The 20,063-nt window shown below is 44.0% G+C and overlaps 1 protein-coding gene across 3 annotated transcripts in view; it reads right to left on the reverse strand.

Annotated features, from left to right (window-relative positions):
* The window catches only part of TBC1D15 (TBC1 domain family member 15), a 91,461-nt gene that overhangs the window by 18,028 nt on the left and 53,370 nt on the right, over positions 1–20,063 (reverse strand). For 2 of the 3 annotated variants that reach the window (XM_048835756.2, XM_048835755.2), the window contains 3 exons: positions 19,782–19,882; positions 12,913–13,012; positions 12,352–12,449 (listed from right to left, as the gene is read on the reverse strand). In XM_048835756.2, the coding sequence (XP_048691713.1) occupies positions 12,352–12,449; positions 12,913–13,012; positions 19,782–19,882 (299 nt within the window). The remainder of the gene's footprint in view (positions 1–12,351; positions 12,450–12,912; positions 13,013–19,781; positions 19,883–20,063) is intronic. The other variant, XM_048835760.2, reaches the window with a different exon arrangement.

Below are 20,063 nucleotides of genomic sequence, written 5' to 3' on the forward strand. Positions count from 1 at the left end.
CCTGAAGCAAATACTCACCAACAACCACATACCACACAACAGAACCACTAACCCAGGAACTTATCCTTGCAACAAAGCCCGTTGCCAATTGTGCCCACATATCTATTCAGGGGACACCATCACAGGGCCTAATAACATCAGCCACACTATCAGAGGCTCGTTCACCTGCACATCCACCAATGTGATATATGCCATCATGTGCCAGCAATGCCCCTCTGCCATGTACATTGGTCAAACTGGACAGTCTCTACGTAAAAGAATAAATGGACACAAATCAGATGTCAAGAATTATAACATTCATAAACCAGTCGGAGAACACTTCAATCTCTCTGGTCACGCAATCACAGACATGAAGGTCGCTATCTTAAAACAAAAAAACTTCAAATCCAGACTCCAGCGAGAAACTGCTGAATTGGAATTCATTTGCAAATTGGATACTATTAATTTAGGCTTAAATAGAGACTGGGAGTGGCTAAGTCATTATGCAAGGTAGCCTGTTTCCTCTTGTTTTTTCCTACCCCCCCTCCCCCCAGGTGTTCTGGTTTAACTTGGATTTAAACCTGGAGAGTGGTCAGTTTAGATGAGCTATTACCAGCAGGAGAGTGAGTTTGTGTGTGTATGGGGGTGGGGGGGATGTGAGAAAACCTTGATCTATGCAGGAAATAGCCCGACTTGATTATGTAAAGAGTTGTCACTTTGGATGGGCTAGCACCAGCAGGAGAGTGAATTTGTGTGGGGGGGTGGAGGGTGAGAAAACCTGGATTTGTGCTGGAAATGGCCCACCTGTTGATCACTTTAGATAAGCTATTACCAGCAGGACAGTGGGGTGGGAGGAGGTATTGTTTCATGATTTCTGTGTGTATATAAAGTCTGCTGCAGTTTCCATGGTAAACATCTGATGAAGTGAGCTGTAGCTCACGAAAGCTCATGCTCAAATAAATTGGTTAGTCTCTAAGGTGCCACAAGTACTCCTTTTCTCCTGCTGGTGCTAGCCCATCCAAAGTGACAACTATTTACATAATCAAGTCGGGCTATTTCCTGCATAAATCCAGGTTTTCTCACATCCCCCCCACCCCCATACACACACAAACTCACTCTCCTGCTGGTAATAGCTCATCTAAACTGACCACTCTCCAAGTTTAAATCCAAGTTAAACCAGAACATCTTGGGGGGGGGGGGGGGTAGGAAAAAACAAGAGGAAACAGGCTACCTTGCATAATGACTTAGCCACTCACAGTCTCTATTTAAGCCTAAATTAATAGTATCCAATTTGCAAATGAATTCCAATTCAGCAGTTTCTCGCTGGAGTCTGGATTTGAAGTCCGAAAGCTCATGCTCAAATAAATTGGTTAGTCTCTAAGGTGCTACAAGTACTCCTTTTCTTTTTGCGAATACAGACTAACACGGCTGTTACTCTGAAACCTATCAAACAAAGGTTAATTATAAAGGATGGTGTATACAGGGTAATAACTTTTTACAATATTTTCATTTTGTATGCATATGCAATATGAGAACATTCCAATATTATACTGGTAAATGCTGAAATTATGTACTCGGATGTAACCTAACAAACTTTTCTACAAAAAATGTCACTATACATATATACATGAATGAGTCAATTTGAAAAGACAGCTTGTTAGCTCTATCCCATTCCAAAAGTTTTAGCAAGACATGTAAGCTCTCTTCCAGCTTACTCTGAAGAAGTTGCTTAATTATTACAATTACACGGTAAGAATGGAAAGTAGTAGTTTAGTACTTTGGTGTTGAATGACCTTTCACACTATTCTATTACATGTTTTCATTTTAAAATATTTTTGCACAGTATTACTTTACTTGACTATTTCAAGTAAGAACTCTTTCACTCAACCTACTGTATTTAGTTATTACAGGAGCATGAAAAAATGGGTTTACTCCATGGTTAGAAGTTGATCTTGCAGCATATAAAGCAGGGGTCGGCAACCTTTTAGAAGTGGTGTGCCGAGTCTTCATTTATTCACTTTAATTTAAGGTTTTGCGTGCCAATACTACATTTTAACGTTTTTTAGAAGGTCTCTCTCTAGAAGTCTATATATTATATAACTAAACTACTATCGTATGTAAACAAGGTTTTCAAAATGTTTAAGAAGCTTCATTTAAAATTAAATTAACATGCTGATCTTACACCGCCCGCACGCTCAGCCCGCTGCTGGCCTGGGGTTCTGTTCACCTAGGCCGGTAGTGGGCTGAGTGGGGCCTGCACCCGGTACCCCGGCTGGCGAGGGGTTGGCAGCCAGAACCCCAGACTGGCAGCGGGCTGAGCGGGGCCAGTGGCCGGGACCCCAGACCAGCAGTAGGCTGAGCGGCTCAGCCCACTGCCACTCAGCCCACTGCCGGTCTGGGGTCCCGGCCCTGTCCACATAGAGTAGGTACCTACTTTCTCCCTGATTCTGGCCCATTCTCTTCCTCTCTCTGCACTGAGATGAGGGTGGGAGTGCCCTGAGAACAGGGCTGGGGGTGAAGGAGCAGGCTCGGGGTTGGAGTGCAGGGTCTGGCCAGGAGCTAGAATGAGGGAGGGGGTTCAGGGTTGGGGCAGGAGGTTTGGGTGTGGAGCGCTTACCTGGGCAGCTCCCATTTGGTGCGAGGGGTGCAGGTGTTTGTGTAGGAGCTCCCATTTGGTGCTCTGGGTGGGGATGTGGATGTGGGGGGTGCAAGAGTCAGGGCAGGGGGCTGGGTATGTGTGGGGGGTGCCGGAGTCAGGGCTGGGATTGTGCAGGGGTGAGGGCAGAGGGCTGGGGTGTTTGGGGGGTGCAGGGGTGAGGGCAGAGGGCTGGGGTCATGGAGGTGCTCCCAGCCGCCTGCCCTGAGCAGCTTACGGCAGGGGGCTGGAGGGGATATGCCGATTCCACCTGCTTCCCCAAGGTCCCTGGAGCAGAGAGCGTGCTGTGGCTCCGCTTTTCCTTCTCCCACTCCATAGCAGGGGCCATCAGCTGATCGGCCACAGGGCAGGAGAGAAGGAGGGGCAGGAACCCTGCACGCTGGGGGAAGAAGCGGGGGTAGTGGGAAGCTTGCCTGCCCTGCAAGGAGAGAGCGGTGAGTGGGAGCGGAGAAGAGTGGGCCGGGCTGGGCAGGATTTTTAATTGTATTAAAAATTGGCACGCGTGCCATAGGTTGCCAAACCCTAATATAAAGTAAGGAGAGACTGCCAGCCTTAAACTCATAAGCAATTCAGAGTTACAGCAGACCTTTCAAATTGCTGTAAACACCTGTTGCATTTAATTTTACTACCATATAGATCTCACTTATTTCCTGTGGCAAGCTTTATGAAGGATATTCAGCTCTATACAGGAACTGTTATAATGCATCATTAGTTTTATGCTGTTACATCCAGAAATCAATAAATTCCCTAAAGCAAATGCTGCACAGAAGGCAGACATTTATTAGGCCAGTTAAACAAGCCTGGTAACAGGGAAAAGGTATAAGCAATTCCTCCTCGAAATCTTCTGGTGCTCCGTTTGTGTCTTTGATGTCAGGAGGTTGATATTAGAAGTAATTTCTGTCCTAGCTAGCACAATTATAGTTTCTGCACTATTTAAGATTCGGGGTCACTGCTATTGAAGCTAAAAGAATAGTCTATTTCATTCTTGCACAATTGTCATTGCAATGCACCCAGCCCTTCACTAGAACTGCATAAATCTGAGTGATATCCAAACTAAATTCAATTAAAAATGTTTAATTATAATGCAATTAACCTTGACAGTTTCAATTTACTAAGCCATGACACAGATTAAGAATCTATTTCAAATATCCGATATTCCTTTTTGTAATTAACTGTAATTCATTCTTTAGAAAGAAACAATGTAAAAGGGTTGATAAATAGAACAAACTGTATCAAAGTGAATTGCATGCAGAGTCCACTTCTGTGATAATTTTCTTTTAATTCTGTTGTTCTCACACTATAAAATAAACACACATTGATTGCCACGCAAGGATGTTGCTAGCAATCAAATTGTTGCCCACCCCCCCCCAACTTCCCTGCAGTATACTCATAAATTCCCCTGGTAGATACATCATTATTAAGGTCCTAATTAATTCGCAATATTGAGGAAATTGTGGATTCCAGAGTATTAGGCTTTCACCGTAATTTTGCTTTAAATTAGCTTACTTTGCACAGTCCACAATTTTACGTACATTTTGAGGTTTGCAACACACTTTTTTCTCCACTAGTACATTAAATAATCTTGGAGAGTTTTGGGTAGGGCTCTAACTAGGGTGAGGCAAGCTGCGTATCCGCCCAGGGTGCACAGCCGGATGTGGCAGTGGTCAATGGAAAAATGACTAAAAAAACGGAAGGGGGTAGAACCCTGCAGCAGGCATGGTATTGCCACCCTTACTTCTGTGCTGCTGCTGGCAGAGGCTGCACTACCTTCAGAGCTGGGCAGCTGGAGAGTGGTGGCCGCAGGCCAGGCGCCCAGCTCTGAAGGCAGAGATGCCAAGAGTAGCAGCGCAGAAGCAAGGGTGGCAATATCATACTCGTTTCAGGGCTCTATCCCCTACTTTTTCTTCTTCATTCCCACCCCCCGTGTTCCACCCGTCCCCAGCTTTGCACCCTGGATGGCTGCCCCACACACCGTACCCTGGTTATGGCCCTGTAGTTGCATCAAATTGTCTGGTTATCAAAAACATTTGAAGGCATAACATAATAGTTGAGTGTTTATATCGTTCCAGCAAATTTTTCTTAAATACATCTACTGTGGCTTTTCCAAATTACTGCTTTTAATAGAGGTCTATTACTTTTCTGAGATTTTCCATATCTTGAACGCAATTATTTGAAGATCATCCTGTGATTCAGGTAAGGTCTTAATCATTATATATAAACATAATCACTAATGTAACAGGTATAGTTACTATTAACAGAGATCTAGCAGCATGTTAAAAGGAATATGGAGCTGAAAATGTCACCTCCAGGAATTTAAAATTGTACATCAAAACACAAATGATGGACACCAGCCTACAGTAAAGATAGTGGAAGCCTATCAAAATACAGCTTTGGTTAAAGATCTGTCAACTTGAATATTTTTTCAAGTTTAAATTTCTTTAAAAAAATGTGGTTTTCTAATAGAAACCCCTTTAAATCAGATATACTGAATTTTAAAAATATCTTTTAAAGAAGAAGTTTTTATAAGAGGAGATTACTCACCCTGTGCAGTAACTGACGTTCTTCAAGATGAGTGTCCCTGTGGGTGCTCCACTTCAGGTCAAGGTGCATCCCAGCGCCTTCGATCTGAGATTTCTACAGCAGTACGCCTACGGACTGCACATGTGCTGTGCCTGCTCCTTGAGCTGTCAGCGTTTGAATAGCGAGTGCATAGCCCGGGCTCCTCAGTTCCCTCTCTACAACCGTGTGCGTTACTAATTCCAAAGTAGAGGGGAGGAGGGGGGCAGTGGAGCACCCACAGGTATACTCATCTCAAAGAATGTCAGTTACTGCACAGGGTGAGTAACCTCCTCTTCTTCGAGAGATGTCCCTGTGGGTGCTCCACTTCAGGTGACTGAAAAGCAGTATCCCTTAGGATGGTTGGGACTTCGGATGAGGCAAGAAGGCTGTTGACAAGACAGCTCTACCCCATCTGGTGTCAGATGCTGCTGTGTGGATGAGAGCATAGTGATGAGTGAAGGTAAGATTCAATGCCCAGTAGCTGCCTTGCATATGTCAGACAGTGGGACATTACGGAGAAAGGTCGCGGAGGTGGAGACAGCTCTGGTAAAGTGGGTTCTAATTGACATAGGAGGCTGTATTTGCTTGAGTTGGTAACAAAGGCGTATGCAGTCAGCAATCCATTTGGAAAGTCTCTGTGTAGAGATAGCATTTCCTTGTGAGCGCTGAGTAGTAAAGACAAAAAGTCTGGGGGTTTTCCTAAACTGTTTTGTTTTATCCAGGTAAAATGATAATGCTCTGTGAACATTAAGAGTGTGCATTGTCATTTCAAAGGCGTTAGCATGAGGTTCTGGGGAAAATGTTGGAAAGTGTATAGGTTCACTGAGGTGAAAGGAAGAGTGTATCTTAGGTAAGAACCTTGGATGCGTTCAGAGTGTGACCTTATCGCAGAAGAACATGGTATACGGAGGGTCCGCCATAAGCGCCCCCACTTCTCCTACTTGTCTGGTAGACGTGACTGCTATGAGGAAGGCAGTCTTCATGGATAGGAGGAGAAGGGAGCAGGTAGCCATCAGTTCAAAGGGTGTATCCATCAGGGCTTTGAGGACTAGGTGTAAATCCCAAGGTGCAGCAGGCGGTTTCACGTCTAGGTATAACATCTGGATACCCTTCAGGAACCTTTTGGTGATTGGATGGGCAAAGACCGTTACGTTGTCAATCTTATGGTGGAAGGTGGTGATTGCCGCGAGGTGGACCTTGAGTGAGCTTGTGGAGAGGCCAAGTGTAACAGGTAATCCAGTATCAGTGGGAGTGAAGCAGAAACTGGAGAAGTCTGCTTGTCAGCGCATCAAGATGTGAACCGTTTCCATTTATGCAGGTAGGTAGTGTGCGTGTGTGTGTGTTCTGCTGTGTAGCAAGACAGTGCATACTTGGTCCGAACATGTTACCTCCGCATTACAGACCCATTAATCATCCAGGCCCTCAGGTGGAAACGTTGTACGTTGGGGTGAAATAGTTGTCCCCTGTGTTATGAAAGAAGGTTGCTGAGTGGGGGAAGGGGAATAGGTGGCTTGACCAACATGCAGGAGGAAGGGGTACCACGGTTATCTGGCCCACGCTGGGGCTATGAGAATGATGTTGGCTCTGTCTGTGCGTATCTTCTGAATTACTCTGTCTCACAGAAGCATTGGTGGGAACGCATACATGAGAGTTTCAGTCCAAGGGAGCATAAAGGTGTCTCCCCAGGCCTACTCTGGAGCAGAATGTCGGGCATTTGTTTGTTTGTTGCTGTGGCAAGTGGATCCAGTTGGGGATAACTCCAGGTCTGGAAAATGTTGGAAAGAATGGTGTTGTTGAGTTCCCACTCGTGCTGTATGGGGAACGATTGGCTGAGCTTGTCCACGGTGGTATTCTGAGAACCTGGCAAGTACAAGGAGGAGATATGGATCTTGTGTTGAAGGCACCAGTTCCAAAGTTTTACCGCCTCTGCGCAGAGGGAGTGTGACCGGGCTCCCCCCATCTGTTGACATAAAACATGCATATGATGTTGTCGGTCATTATTCAAATTCGGCAGTTTTGGATGATGGGAAGGAAATGGAGACAGGCATTGCGTACGGCCCGGACCTCTAGCAAATTTATGTGAAGCCTGGTTTCTGAAGTGGCCCAGAGACCCTGAGTGGTGAGGTGTCCGATGTGGGCTCCCCATCCTGTGAGGGATGCATCTGTGGTGATGGTAATTCAAGGGGGATCTCGTCAGAAGGGAATCCCGGTGCAGAGGTTGATGGGAGAGGTCCACCAGACAAGCGAGTCCTTGACTTTCTGGGGCATAGTTAGTAACTGGTTTAGCCTGTGCTTGTTTGGTTTGTATACCATGGCTACCCAACCCTGAAGGCATCACATGTACAGGCGAGCATTTGCAACCACAAATGTGCAAGTAGCCATATGTCCTAAGAGCTGTATGGAGTCTTGGACTGCAGTCTGTGGGCTGGCATGTATCTGGGTAATAAGGATGCCCATTGTGTGGAATCTGTCCTGGGGGAATTGAGGTGGGTGCCGATGAAGACGATTTGTTGAGTAGGTTGTAAGGTAGATTTGTTTTTGTTTATTTGCGTGCCCAAGGTGCGGAAGCAGTGAAGGGTTGCAAGAGTTGCGTGGTTTGCTTCTAACTGAGTGGGAGACTTGAGGAGACAACTGTTCAGGTAAGGAAATATGAGAATTTCTTCTTTCCTGAGATGTGCTATTATAACTGCTAGAATCTTGGAGAAGACACGTGGTGCAGCGGAAAGGCCAAATGGGAGGACTTTGTACTGGTAGTGTTGCGCTCCCACAGCAAACCTGAGGAAATGTCGATGGGCAGGGTGGATAGAGACATGGAAGTGTGTGTCTTGGAGGTCGAGGGTTGAAAAACAATCTCCTTGTTCCAGCATTGGAATTATCATTGGGAGAGTAACCATTCGGAATTTCTGTTTCTTGACAAAATTTTTAAAACATTGAAGATCAAGGATGGGGCGCCAACCACCATTTTTCTTTTCCATCAAGAAGTAGTGGGAGTAAAACCTTTTCCCTCTGGGTTGAGGGGGTAACTCCTCTATTGTTCCGAGATGTATGAGATGTTGTACCTCCTGACAGAGCAATTGTTCATGGGAAGGATCCCTGAAGAGGGACGGGGTGGGAGCGAGGTAAGGAGAGGAAGGAGATGGCATAACCCAATCTGATAATTTCCAGGACCCATCTGTCCATAGTGATGGTTTGCCAGTTGGCCAGGAACGGACGCAAACGGTATAAAAAAAAATGGTTGGTTGGAGTTGGTGCTGGAGAGGGTGCGAGGTTTTCCATACCCTCGACCAAGACTTCAAATTTGTTTATTTGGGTTAGGAGGGTGGGTTGCTGTTGTTAGCAGAGGGCGACGTTGTTGGTTCCTGGGCCTGTGTCGTTGTTGCGTATCATAGTGTCTGAAAGGTGGATGTTGCACAAAGGTATGGTAATGTGGTTGTTGGTATGGCTGATATCTATATTGTCTCTTCTTTGAGGCAGGTGTTTGGATGCATAAGGATCGGAGTGTGCCACAGGAGCCCTTCATAGAGTGAAGGACCTCATTGGTCATAGAGATGAAGAGCTTGTCTCCATCGAAAGAGAGATGCTTTCCTTTTGCCTCTGGAGGGTGTCACAGAGGTTTGCTGGGTCAGACGCAGGTCTGAGGGAGTTTTCCAGGAGAAACATTGTAACCCTGAGCTCCCTGTCCTTGCGGGTCCGCGCTTTTAATTTGTTACAGTGGATGCATTTTTGGGGTACACGAGACTCCCCCAAACAGCATATGCACTGTGAATGCCCATCTGAGATGGGGATGGCATCCTTACATGAGGCACATCTCTTGAAGCCTGGGGAGCCACGCATCTCCGAAACCACAGAGGCTGCTGGTTTTTTTGGTTTTTTTTTAAATAAATGTATCAGCTAATGTAACTTATCACTCTAATGACTGAAACTAAACAAACTGAGAAACAAACTAACTTGTTTCTAGTTAGAAACAAACTAACTAGAAACAAAGAGCACTGCTAAACTCCATCTCTAGCTGGGGACAGTAGTGAAAGAATTGAGGAACTCAGTCTGCGCACGTGCTATTCAAACACTGACAGCTTGAGAGGGAGGCACAGCACGTGCGCAGCCCGTAGGGGTACGGCTCTAGAAATCTCCAGTCGAAGGCGCTGGGACACACCTTGACCTGAGGTGGAGCACCCACTGGGACATCTCTTGAAGAACAGTTTTTCTGCTCCATGATGAAATCTTATAGGGCCTAATTTAACTACCATGGAAGTATTGTTGACATCCATCAATTTTACTGGGAACAGAATACGGCTGAGAGAGCAAATGAATGTGCTGGGCTTATCCATATCCTATCCATATACACAGCTGCCAGCTGCTGCTTCCGTTCCAGACTTTCTGATAACAAGTCTTTCACAAAACAAGGAGAAGAGTGTACACATGAGCTCCTCCAGGGGAGTGCATGACAGTCATGTGCCAGATTAGCAGATGCGAAAGGAAGTGAAACCAACTAACAAAAATTAAATTGAGCATATACAAGTGCTATCAAAATCCACAATCTCAAAAAATTGAGAACAAGGCTTCCCCCCACCTTCTAACTTTTCAGATACAGTCATCTTAGGGCTTACTTATGTCCACTGCTACCTCACTAGGTATGAATATTTGTAACAAGTACTAACACAAAAGTCCCAGTTCACCAGTGTCATTCAAGTCTTATGTCATTTGACTTGCACCAACGTAAAATGGGTTTAACACAATGGTGAATAAAGCCCTTACATGTGTTTAGTACATATTGCAAATACCCGTGACATAAGAGTGGAATGGTCCAACTCTGCTAAATCACACTTCCGTCTGAAAATATTGCGTTTACTGTAGACAAGTAACCCCTACATTTATTGTATGTGAAAGAAGTTTGACTTAAGAAATGGAGTATTTTTCCTGTTTATATTGTACATTTGACAGCACTCTATTTTTGTATCAGTAGAATGGCCTGGGTATAAAACTGGAGTGATGTAGTGGTGAATCAGGCTCTAACTTTCTAAAAGAAAGGCATTAATCTTCAGATGGAGGAAATGTTGGCATAAATGCCTCAACTTGATTATATGTTAAATAGGTTTCTGAACATTTTAAAAAGCAAACTAAGCATGTGATTTTTAGCTCCACTTCTCCTGGCAACAAAACTGAAAAATAATGTTCGTACCATATTTTTTAAGATGCACTGGAAGGACCCAACAAATTATTTTAGGAGGATTCCACCAATATCTTAGATGCCTTTATTCATTAGTTGAAAGGGTTTAAAATAGCAAAAAACAATCACTACAGAAAATAAATTGTGTGTGTGTAGACCATATTTAGATAAGATAGAGATGTTATACAAAACTGACATAAAATGTCAAACCAATAATTAGCAATACTGAGTTTCAGATTCCTCTATAGACTTTTTAGAAATATATATGTGTTTATATAGTTCATTCAGAATCAATAGTGCTCAAAATGGCATTATCCTGAACTAGATTTCTCCTGATTAAATTTTGAGGGTCTCATCTTACAGCCTCTTTGTGCACAGTACCACACACTGAAGAAAATGACAGCAGTGGTGTTCTGTGCTCATAGCACACAACTTAAGGAAGATGTTATTGAGGATATAAAAAAACCCACCAAATATGAGAGAGACAATTTAAAACTGCTATATCAGAACAGCCTGTGGATCCACTGTCTGGTAACCTGTCTCAGCAGATGCTTCAAAAACGGTGGGGTGAGGAACCTCAGAAAAACAAAATAGCCAGCATACAGTGTTACAACATTAGAAAGGGAAAAGGAAAGAGAGGGTGGAAAAAACTTCTTCCAAACTCCTCTTTTGTGATCACCTTATGCCATGGAATAATAGGCTAAATTCTTTTGTATTTGTGAATTGTGGTTCATTAGTAAATGTTGTTTATAAAGTTACCTAATCATTTAAAATTCTGATAACTATTTGCCTCAATAACCTCTTAAAACAGAAAATTCCATAGGCTGACTTTACAATGGCTAAAAATGATTTTCTCTTTGCAGTTTTAAATGTACTGCCCTTCCCTTTCGTTGAATGACCCCTTTTTCATTTATGGAATAAAGTGAATAAAAGTGTCAAATCAGCTTTCATTGTAATAATAACTGTACATACCTCAATCCGGCTGTCTCCATTTTTTTTTCTGTTCCAGGCCAATTAATTCCAGTTTTATGTAATATCTTTCTATTGCACACCCATCTGCACTGAGCCATTCATTGAGCCATTTTATTTATCCTGTCTGGACCTTTTCTATTATCTACTATACCCTTTTTGAAGTAAGTTGATATATATTTGGGGTAAGATCATGCTAACATTTAATATGGTGTTGTATTTTAGTTTGTATTATTTCTCACTTTTAAAAAAGATATTCAAGATTTTAATTTATTTAATTGGCATCATCAGGATAATTCCTAGACCACCTCAGACCACAATAGTATCCCACTAGCTCAGAGTCCAACAGTATTTCCATTTTTCCAGTAAGCATTGTTTTATATTAATCTACATATTTCTGGTATTGTGCAGTTCAATTACCCAGACTGATTAGATCCCCCAACAGCATTTTACAACCCCCTCCATTTGGATTAATTTAGTTAGTTTTGTGTTAAAAGCAAGTTTCCTTGTCTCACTATTCACTTCTAGACACGTCATTTATAAAAATATGGAACACCTTTAACCCCAGTACCAATCCTGGGAATGTCCCAATAGACTTTTCACACTTCTGAGAAGCAGCAATTTATTTTGGCTGTTTCTTATGACCTAACCACTTTTTCAACCCTGACAGAGCATTACCTCTTATTCTCTGGTTATTTATTTTCCTTAAGAGTCTTTTCTGATGGATCTTGTCAAACACTTTTTGAAAAGCCAAGTAAATTATATCCATCGCATCACTCCACTATTACAGTGTAACTTTAAAAGTCTTCTTATAGGTTAGAGCGCCACAACTTATCTACAAAAGCTGTACTAGTTTGTCCCCATCATGTCAGATTTATTCCACTGTTTTACTACTCTGCCCTTGATTTTGCTTTCAGTCATCTTCCATAATCATTGCTCCTTATCTGAATAAGGGAACCACATTCAGCCACCTTCCAAAGACAAATGGAATTAAGTTTAGATTAAATATCTATGTTCTTACCTCCCATAATCGAAGGATATCTTGAAAGCTAAATTCTCTTTTAAATCGGATCAGAAGCCACCGGAAGCAAAAATAAAGGTATCCCGAATCTTGAGATTCTAGGGCAAGAATGTCACATTTCTTATGAATATCAAACAAAGAAAATATGATTATTATAGGGCTGTTATCCTGCCATCAATTTGTAAAACTAAGTCTCCAACAAAGTCAGTCGGAAGTTTTGCTTAAATATCAATGGCATGACATAGCTCTGTTATATTTTGCTATCCACGAAAACCAATTAAATATTCAAATTAAAAACATTTAATAGATTTTTTTATTGTTCATTTAGGACAACAGCGTAGATAGTGATACATTAAGGACTCTGCACTCTAGGGCTCAGAGAAATACAACAGTAAGTTTCTATTCTTTCAGAGGCATTGTACTAAAGCCAAATTACTAGAATGTGGCAGTCCTGCATTAATAATGAAACAGATTCATTTGGAAAAGTGTTTAAGGGCACTTTAGAATGTCTATGCATTTCTCTCTCTAAAAGTAACAAGTTGTTTGAGTTATTACACATACCTAAGTAACTGCAAAATCCACTGTCTAGCAAGCGGAGCAAAGTACTCAGTTGAATTAGCTGTGTCTTCATACCCTGCATTTGTTCCTCAAAGTTCTCATGCTTGATAGGAAATAAATATTAGCACTCTGTCAGGTATTGATACTGGTAAATAGTTCACTGGGTCAAATACTGTTATAAACCACAAAACTATGATTAGTTTACATGCAAGTTAAATTAACTGTCCTGATGACAGACAGTATTATCCTTTAACTGTTTCACATACTAAGCATTTAAAAAGATGGAGCCAAGGTCTGGTAAATTTTTGCCTTCAACTGGAAGCTTAAAGCAACAAACAACAAACCGTGTCTCTCTGGCTCAGGGATATTTGTACTTAATCTTCCACAATCATACTTACACTGAAACTTGGATACAAGATTTGGAGTGAATAAATTCATCTGCCTCCAAATTGGAGCTAGAGAGTTGCAGGCAGGAATAGACAGACTGGAGAAAATTATTAAATTTTATCAGAAGACAACTGACTGTATTTTATTCTAAACCACTGGATTTATGTTTCACAACATCCCATATACAAAGTTATTCTTGGAAATGAGCACTTGTTTAAATGAATAAAAATTATCAAAACTGTAAAAATTATATTACCCCTACAAGAGCTTGGGCATCGACATCTTTGCCGTGTATCATACAAGCAGTATACCATATATGTAATAACAGTCATTCTTTATGGACCAGACCCTCAGCTCCATCACTGTTACGCCCAATCCAGCAGGACAGAAGAGGAATTTACTCACCTTGTGCAGCAACGATGGTTCTTTGAGATATGCGTCCCTATAAGATGTTTCACACTAGGTGTGTTTGCCTCCCTGCACTGCTGATCGTTGAACTTTGGTAGCAGTGTCCGTTCGGCCCACACATGGGCTATGCCCACCCTTGTGCTCTGCCACGAGGCTAGCCAGCATTGTGCAGGCAAACCCTCCTTAGTTTCTTCTCTACCGCAGAGTCAATAATGAGAACTCCAAAGTAGAGGGGAGGAGAGAGGGTTGTGGCGCGCCCATAGGGGGACACATCTCCAAGAACCATTGTTATGGCACAAGGTGAGTAACTTCCTCTTCTTTTTCAAGTATTGTTCCTAGAGGTGCTCCACTGTAGGTGACTCCCAAGCAGTATCCCCAATGGGAAGCTGGGGCTTCAGAGTCGAGTCTGCTATGGATGACTGCACAGCTGAATCTAGCATCGGCATCAGAGTCTCCCATGATGGCATAATGTTTTGCAAAGGCGTGTGCAGATGCTCAAGTAGCTGCTCTGCAGATTTCCAGGACGGGGACATGGTTGAAGAAGACAACCGACCTTGTAGAGTGTGTATGGATTGTAGATGGAGGTACTAAATTGCGAGCCTGATAACAGAGTTTGATGCAGTTCGAGACCCATTCAGAGAGTCTCTGGGCTGAAATCACTATGCCTTTAGACCTATCTGCAATGGAGAGGAAGAGCCTATGAGATTTCATATAGGCCTCTGTCCTGTCCAAATAAAAAGCCAAGGCTCTCCTTACGTCAAGCGTGTGTAGAATAGCTTCTTTGTTATCCTGGTGAGGTTTGGGATAAAAGGTAGGGAGATGAATGTTTGGATCCACGTGAAAGGTGGAAGTCACCTTGAGGGTGAACTTTAGGTGTGGTCGGAGCATGACTTTGTCAGGAAAGAACAGTGGAAAAGGGGTTGCGCCATAAGAGCCACTATCTCCCCTATACTCGTTGAGGTGATGACGACTAAAAAGGCAGCGTTCACTGAAAGGTGTGCTAGTGAACAAGTGGCCATGGGTTCAAAGAGCAATCTGGTCAACGCTTTTAATACTAAAGTCAGGTCCCATGGTGGGGTAGAATGTCTGGGTTGGAGAAAGAGGTTTGTTATGCCTTTACGAAACCTCTTTGTAGTTGGGTGAGAGAAAACTAGTTACCCTTCTATCTTTTGATCTTTTGCCGCCAAGTGTACCTTTAGTGAACTAATAGAGAGTCCTGATTTCTTAAGAGTCAGAAAATAGTCTAAGACTAGTAGTAGAGTAGTCGATGTCCGGTAATTCCTCTAGAATGCACCATATCTGAAATCTGGTCCACTTTTGTAGATAAGTATGACGAGCAGTCAATTTCCTGCTGTATAGTAACACTTCCTGTATCTCCTCAGCGAAGGATCTATCTATATGCTGGAACCATGAAGAAGCCAGGCTTTGAGACAGAGTGTACATAGGCTGGGATGGAGAGTGCATCCTTCTTTCTGTGAGAGGAGATAAGGAGTGGGCTGATGAGTGATCGGTGGACACACTACCAGTTGTGACTGTTAAGGGTACCACATCTCTCTTGGGCAGGTAGAAGCAATCACTATGACATTTGCTTTTTTTCTCTTTATTTTCAACAGGACTTTCAGCAAGAGTGGAAACAGTGGAAGGCGTAAAGAAGGCCCTTGTTCCATGAGAGGAGGAGAGTACCCCCCAAAGAGTGCTCTCCGAGGCCTGCTCTGGAGCAGTACTGCGAGCATTTCTTATTCAGGTAAGTGGTGAACAAGTCTATTATTGACGTCCCTCATTACTGGAGTATGTTGTGGAGTATCCAGGGCTGGCCTTAGGGGAAACGGCACCCTGGGCAAACTTGTATTTTGGAGCCCCCCGTTACTCCTGGCCCCCATGGGCTCGCTCGGCTTCCCACACACCCCTTCACCTCTGGGCTCCGCTGCCTCCCCCAGTGTTGAATTTGTGTTGAAAGAGATGCCAGAGCTCAGCCCTGGCATAAATTAAGCACTGGCAGGGCAGCCTGATACCGGCGGGTGCTGGCTAGGCACCCAGCTCTGAAGGCAACGCCACCGCCAGCAGCAGCTCTGAGCTCAAGGAGGTAGATGTTAAGACACATCTCAGAGGGCGACCATTTATCCTGTACTGTGAGGTCATTGAGATGTGCACCCAACCCTATGAGGGATCCGTTGATGGTGAGGAGTGGTGGAGGAGGAGGCTACACAAATGGGATCCCCATGCAGACGTTTGCTGGGTTCTTCCACCAATTCAAAGATTGTTTTATCTTGGTTGGTAGAGATAGTGGTTTATTCAGGCTGTCTTTGTTCGGTCTGTAAACCAAGCTGAACCATGACTGGAGGCATCTCATACGAAGTCTGGCATGAGCCATCACAAATGTATCCATGGCCACGTGTCCCAGAAGCTGAAGACGACAATGTCTGGCCAATATCTAAGGGCCGGTTTGCACTGTCTCTATAAGCGTGGAGAAACTGAGCAATCTGTGTTATAGAAGGAGCGCTTACACTTGGACAGAGTCAAGACTGGCTCCTATGAATTCTACACTCTATACTGGGGTTAATGTCTATTTTTGTACGTTAATTTGTAGGCCCAGTTTTCTTAATAAATCCAAAGTCGTATGGGTAACCTGCTGAGTTTTGTCAAAGGAGTGTGCCCTGAAGAGACAACTGTCCAGATAAAGGTAGATTATGATCCTCTGAGAGCGTAGGTGGGCTGCCACTACAGAGAGGACCTTGGGGAATACTATGGGAGCCAACAAGAGGCCAAAAAGGAGTTCTCTGTACTGGTAATGGTCCTGCCCTTGTGTAAATCTGAGATATCATCTGTGAGAAGATATGACTGAAATATGGAAATAAGCATCCTGGAGGTAGTGGATTGAGAACCAGTCTCCCTGTTCCAACGCTGGAATAATTGTTGCTAAAGTGACCATCTTGAACTTTTGAGCCTTGACAAATTTGTTGAGTGCTCTGAGATCTAAAATGGGTCTCCAATCTCCCTTTTTCTTGGTATCAGGAAGTAATGAGAGTAGAAACCTTTGGTCTATCTGTTCTCGTAACAGACGGTTGGGTTGAGAAAAACCGTGTGGGCAACTGTGGTGAGCCATGAACACTCCACCTGCCCTAGGTCGGGGGCCCCGCAGGGCAGGGACACAGGCTGGGGGCTGCTCTCAGCCCCCTCACCCTGGACAGATGTGGTGAGGGTCCATGGCTCCTGGCCTGCTCTGGCTTCCAGTTTGGCCTGGGGCAGGGCCTCAGGCGGAAGAAGCAGGGCAGGGCCACGGAGGGGGTGGGGGCACTGCCCTCCCCCACTTTTGGGAAAGCTCTGGTGGTGCTGACCTTTGGCGTTTACCACCTCCACAATGATTGAATTGGGGTGTGGGGGTGGGAGAAGAGAAATTCTGTGTCTTTCACTGGCATGTAATATTTCTTATTAGCCTGCCTACAGGTTGGCCGGACCGCTGCAGGTGTCTGCCACATAAGTTTGATTGGGTATAATAGAGCCTCGTTGATAGGGAGAGCTACTCCGGATGAGGCAGAGGGGTGTAAAATATCCAGTAATTTATGGTGGGATTCTGTCACCTCCTGTAGTGGTAACTGCAGTATGTAAGCCACCCTCTGAGCTAGTTCTTGAAAAAATTTAAAGTTGTCTGCTAACAGTGGTGGAGGGACATCACTGTTTCATCTGGTGATGAAGATGAGAAATTAGTTTGGGGTGTAACCTCTTCCTCAATATTGTCCTCCTGTTCCTTCCTCATCTCTTTAGGGGGCTCAAAGGCTCTGGCTGCAGTGGCAGAAGGAGGGTGCCTCACTGGTTCCTGGTAAGCCATGCTAGAACTTCAGGAGGCACGATGTCTATATGCCTGCCATGAATCCCAGTAAGGCCACTGGGATGGCAGGAAAGGTCCCAGTGTTTGGTACCATGGCTGACCATACCAGGAGGCTGAGGGTCAGATGGACAGGGAGGCTGAAGAGGTCCAGATTGGTAATGGATACCATAAGGTGCATGAGGAGCAATGGGAGACTACCTCCTCCTGCTCATTGTCCGACTCCCTGCTAGAGAATGCGGGTGAAAGGCAAATGCAGACGGAGAATCTGGAACTCAAGGCAGACTTGATACCAGAGCCCTGGTAGTAAGTAGAGGAGACTCCAGTACATCAGACACTATAAGGTCTCTTGAGTATCTGAAGTCAGGAGGTGCAGTAGGTAGCGGTACTGGGGTTGGACGATGGTGCCGGAGTGACTATACCAATGGAGTTGGTGATGCGGTCCTGGTTGAACGGTTCACCAGTGGTTGGCATACCTTTGATGGTACAGATGCCATTGTCCATACCAATGGAGCTTTCCCCAAGGCAGAGTATCTCTGTCTCACCCAGTCGTTACCGATGTTTCATTGCTTGGGCCCATCGGGTCCTTAGGCAGCCTAACGTGTTCTGCTGGAATAGTACCATGCGAGCTCTAGGTACTGCATTTGGATGGCTTCTGTACCGTCCGTACCGATGATAGTGAGTGAACTGGCGGTTTTCGGGCTTGCTGTGGGGACTCATGGCTCTCTTTTTAAAAGCCTTGTGTGAATGGCTCATAGGTGTCTTCTTAGGCACACCCTCCTTGGATGTAGAGAGCTGTGGTGAGGATTCCCACCATACTGAGTCTTGACATGGGTCTGAAGGCAGTTGGAGAGCTGCTTCCACTGGAAGAAGTTTAAGTCTCAGTTCTCTATCCTTTCGGGACCACAGTTTCAACTGCTGGTAAAATCCACACTTCTGGGCAATGCGATTTTCCCCAAGGCAACAGACACCAGGGTAGATTCTTTGCAGCTGAGATGGGGTGGTCCCAGACGTGTACGTGTACGTGAGAGAGAGAGAGAAACCAAAATCAAAAATAGATATATTTTTAAGACTAAAAAAAGGGCACACAAAGGAAACTTCAAGGAGTAGTTAGAAAAGAAATGATTAACAAGTCTTTGGTAAATTAATAATCTGATAAACAGCCAGCTAAAAGCTCCATCTCTAGCCAGGGGTGGTAGAGAAGGAACTGAGGCGGGTTCGCCTGCGCAATGCTGGCTAGCCTTGTGGCAGAGCACAAAGACGGCCGGGGGTGCAGGGGACGGACGGACGACGGACAAACCATGCGTGGGCCGAAAGGAAACTGCTACCAAAGTTCTTTGGTCAGCAGCACAGGAACGCAAACACACCTCTACTGGAGCACCCATTGGGACACTACTCAAAGAAGAATAATGGTAGCTTTATCTTGGTGCCAGCCAGGGGCTATTTTGGCCATCAGCATAACTCAGAATAGCTTCAGGGCTGCAAGCCCTCCCAAGAGAGCTATGTTCCAGCATACAGAGATCACAGCTGCACTCAGAGAGGAAATAGGGGTCCTTAGAGAAGACACTGTCACACCCAAGACCTCCTCTTACACTAGGAGAATTTCCCCGTAGCTGGTAAACTTTCTGGAAGCTTTATATTCCCAGAAGATCAAAAGCTACCATAAGCTGTGTCAAGGACCAAATGTGTTTATTTTACATATAAACAAACAGAAGAAATATAAGGGAGAAAACAGGAGACTTGGAAAAAACCCTATCTTCCCAATTTTTGTCTGTCGCTGAAGTATGTATACACATTGATAAACATGAGCACTTTTGGGTAACACAATATGGCCAGCTTCTCACTGATGGTGTAACAGGACTTGGAAGCTGAAAGGTTGTGGTGGTGGTGTACTTTTATCAGTCCACAGATGGTGTAAACCTCTAGTGACTGACTGGCCATGATGGGCATTTGATCCTCCTATCTTTAAAAAGAGAAGATAAACAAGTGCCACCTACTTTACATGGGCATAGTCCATCTATTGGACAAATGTGCCTCTGAGCTATTCTGCAGTCATACATACACCAATATTAAACTGTTTCTTTCTGCTTTGCAAATATTAAACACTTCTTTCCATTAAAGACAACAGAGGAAGTAATGCAAAATTTTCAAGTCTAGTCATGAAGACATAAGAGATAAAATGACAACGTTTTACATCTAAATTCAGATAATGAAAGCTGCATGAACACTATGAAATAAATAATCTTGTTTTTACCATTTGATCCATGTATGATACAAAGCACCAAAAGGCATCCACTTCATTTTCCATGATATACAAGACAGGAGAAAGCAAGTCACTCATTCCCTGAACATACCCTTAAAAAAAGAAATAAATTAAACTTAATCTTAGACTGTTAACTAGTGATTTACACAATTATGAACTCTAAATTAAATGATTTTCCTTCCTTATCTTCCAAGATGCCAAGCTTCAAATTTGTTACTGAACACTCATTGTTTGTACAATTATTCAATGGTACAGCAGACTGGTAGTTATGTT

This window comes from Caretta caretta, chromosome 1 (genome assembly GCF_965140235.1).
Source record: "Caretta caretta isolate rCarCar2 chromosome 1, rCarCar1.hap1, whole genome shotgun sequence".
NCBI classification, from domain to species: domain Eukaryota; kingdom Metazoa; phylum Chordata; order Testudines; family Cheloniidae; genus Caretta; species Caretta caretta.